General features: G+C 37.2%; 1 protein-coding gene across 1 annotated transcript in view; it reads right to left on the bottom strand.

The window, feature by feature from the left end:
* The window catches only part of LOC105621152, a 95,550-nt gene that overhangs the window by 46,499 nt on the left and 45,271 nt on the right, over positions 1-3,780 (bottom strand). The window contains exon 5 of the mRNA XM_012202621.1: positions 938-1,024. Coding sequence (XP_012058011.1) covers positions 938-1,024 — 87 coding nt within the window. The remainder of the gene's footprint in view (positions 1-937; positions 1,025-3,780) is intronic.

The raw sequence follows: 3,780 nt of genomic DNA on the forward strand, positions 1-3,780 counted from the left end.
CGTAACGGTACGGTACGGACGTACGTACGTACGTACGTACGTACGTACGTAGTTAGTAGTAACGTAACGTACGTACGTCGTACGTCGTCGTCTACCTCTCTCTCTCTCTCTCTCTCTCTCTCTCTCTCTCTCTCTCTCTCTCTCTCTCTCTCTCTTTCTTGCCTTCTTCTTTCTCTTCTCTCGTAGAATTCTTGTTGGAAATATCGCGTCACGGTCGTTTTACGGTAACTTTTCCGACCTTCTCCGCTTTCTGTTTCTCTTCGTTCTCTTTTATCTAATATCCGCCACGAGTTTCCCGACTCGGGATTTTTCTTACACGCCCATGTACGTGCATTTGACGCGCTCTTATTTTCACGTTTAAAGACGACGGCTCGTTACGATTTTCCCGCATCGTCCGGAAAGGAGCAACGGGATTTGAAAGTTTCTAAGAGTATTACGACGGAAAGATGTTACCGTACTGCATTTTGCAGAAAGTTACAGCTTCAATTTTTCCCACGAATTTCTATTGGACACGAAATGTTTCCATTCTGACTTAAAGAAAAGATAGGAAAGATAAAATTAAAATGGTTTTTTTTTAATTTCTTAGTCACTAAAATTATTTTGTTCTTTAGTTTAAATACAATCTTAACAATTCCAGCATGCATCTCAATATCCCCAAAATATTTCCGTACCGGAATTCTTAAGGAACTTTACTATGCCAATTTTTAATACACCGCATACTTTACCTATATACGGAATATTTACTCATATTCCAGTTTCCTTTTACGCGAGACAATTCGGCAGGCTTTTAGAAAGATCGTTCCAGACAATCGCAATCACAAGATGATGCTTGATGAAGAAAAGAAGGAAGAAGATATCGTACAGTATTTCATGCAGAAAGCGTCGTCCAGCCCAACATTCCTAAATATATAATCTCCGATAACAAAGCGTTTCTTACCTTTCTTAGCGTCGCTTTGTTGCTCGCTCGGGCAGCTCTTCAGAGCACCGTTCTGATTGGCGTAGCTTTGCTCGACTTTTGTGTCATCTGAAAGAAACGGTTCGATGTTGCAATAGATAACACACGTATCATCTCTCGTTTCATTTATTAAAAACTCGCGATAGCAAAAAAGTTATTAAAAAAATTCCTTAATATATAAATAAATGTTAGATGAAAGAAATTTAAAATTAATAAATTCAGCAAAACAGTTTTATGATTTACGTTCAGTATCTCAACCGATGAATTCCTTCACACGTCATATTTTTATGACAGATTTTGCAGGCGCGAATCGGTTTGCGCTTTTCGCAACGGTACCGGTTAATGAACATCCACGACTTTGCAGAGTGCACGCACGAAGTATGACGATGACAAACGTGAAGCGTCGCACGTTGCCGAGGCACGAACGAGTGCGTTAAATTTAGGCGAGAATTCCAACGACGACGACGACGATGACGACGATGTCCATGTTAACCAGCCGCGATTCAGCGGCAGAACCGTGACCTGTAGGATACGTGAATCGCGATTATGCACTGAGCCATAGATCCATACGAGTAGAACCAACGAAACCACCCACGAGACGCGCTCGTGTCCCCACCCGTGTGGAATCACGTGTTTCGTGCACGTATCCACGTCGATCCAAGTGAATTTGTGTCACTCACACACGTAGATGATTACGCGACTGAACGAATGAGAACTTTTCAATACACCATCGTTGGTGTCGGAAGTCCACGGTCATCTGTGTGTCGGTCGTATGGAGCGGCCCAAAACTTTCAGACTCTATCTTCCGAGAGATATGGGGAGCTTTCCAGCAAAGGACACAGATGACACAATGTAACACAGTGAATCCTTGTTTGACAATGTTTAACGAAGATGAAATGATCACTAGGTCTATTTTTAAGATTGCCACAAAAAAATAAATATTAAATATTCCCTGACTTTTCCAGGTTTCTTTCCGGATGAAAATGGAAAATTTCCCAATATAAAATATGTAAATTTTAATACATTGAAAATCAAAAATTGTAGGAAAGCTAGTCTATACTATTAAAAACAATGCAAAAAAGATTAGCAGCATACTAAAATTTTGAGTGCAAATTCAAGTCAACAAAAAATAAATTAGTATTGGAAAAAAATGCAGTTACGAAAAAGGGCGATCAAATAGAAATACTCTGAATAAAATTATAAATTTTAATTATTTTATTAAAATTGATCAAAGTGTACGAGTTTTGTACTTCACTATAAACATCAGATATAATATTAAAAAATAACAATTATCTGGAAGGAGCAGTTTAAGAAAATTGTGAGCAAATTTCAACATTACAAATTTGTTTTCTCCTGATTTTTCCCAATTTTCCACTAATTTCAATTCCCTTGACTTTTTCTGATTTTCCCGGTTTTCTGAAGGTCTATGGCAATCTTGAAAGTTTTTATTTTGTTGCACAAGAAAAATATTAAAATTTAATAAATATTTGTTTGAATAGTTCTAAATAAATATTTATTTAATATAAAAAATCAAACTATTATCTTTTTTATTAAATAAATATTTATTTACTGTAAATAAATGTTTATTTACAATTAGTACTATTCAAAAAAATATGTATTAAGATTTAATAAATTTTTTTTCAGTGTGCATTAGACTGCACCAAAATTATCTTTCTCGCTTTTGTCGAATATCAAACATATTATATCTCACTATAAATTCCAAATATGTAGTTTAACTACAGAAATATTTACAAAACTCTAGTACCGGCCAATATTGAAAGACTAATTAATTATTATTATTTTAAATATTAAAAACTATTTTTTAAATATTAAAAACTGTTATTCAGTACTTTTGGTACTTTAAATAAGTAATTACTCTCTTCCACTAATTAATTGAGTATTAAATGAATCAGATTGAATTTCCAGTAATTAATTAACCAATATTAAATTAATCAGATCGGACGGAAAAACAGACCTATACTGTATCTCTTGCTGGAAAATACTAACTTGTCGTTCAGATGTTCCACTCGAAGCTTGACTCGCTCCGGTACTTGATACTAGATGCGTTAATGTGGAGCACCGTATAAGCACTTGACAATTTTCCGAAAAATTCTACAGAGAGAAACGTGTCAACTTTCCTCTTTTTTTTCCTTTTTTTTTTGGAAAGCGCACGAACTCGGGATATTTATGGAACAGTGATGTTCAACGTACACGCACACAGACGCGAAACTATAGCACGCATTAACGCTCGTACAGGGGTACATGAGCACGCACGCACACGAGTCCCCCTCCCCCCCTCACACCCTCCGAATTCATGAATAGCGCCGCTTCCGAGTTGGATTTCCTTCCGAGCGTACAATGCCGGCGACTCTGTCGTGCGAGCGCACCCATCTATTCTCCCGCACTTTTCATTGCGTCACGGCAATCGCGAACGGACACACGCGGGTACGCGGTAGTCGCACGAGATCCGGAAGTGACGAAACATTTTTTTTTTCTTTCAAGCAAATGCCCCCCCCGTATCTCGGTATGTTAACGCACGTAGCTAAAATAAGGATTCTGACCGGGTTTAAAGTCTCGACGAGAAAAGCCATAAAAATCCACTATACGCAAATACCTATCCGTGCACGCCCAATCTTGCCGATGTTGTAACCTTGCAGTTACGCAACGAGTTGCCGCGCAATAAAATATATATATATATATATATATATATATATATATATACACTATTAATTAGACTAACTTAAGTAGGTACTACAAAGTAAGACTACGACGAGTACGTAGGGTAATTCGTACTGTACGTATTAGGAACTAGTACGGTACTTAAC

Source organism: Atta cephalotes (assembly GCF_000143395.1).
Source record: "Atta cephalotes unplaced genomic scaffold scaffold00032, whole genome shotgun sequence".
Classification (NCBI taxonomy): Eukaryota; Metazoa; Arthropoda; class Insecta; order Hymenoptera; family Formicidae; genus Atta; species Atta cephalotes.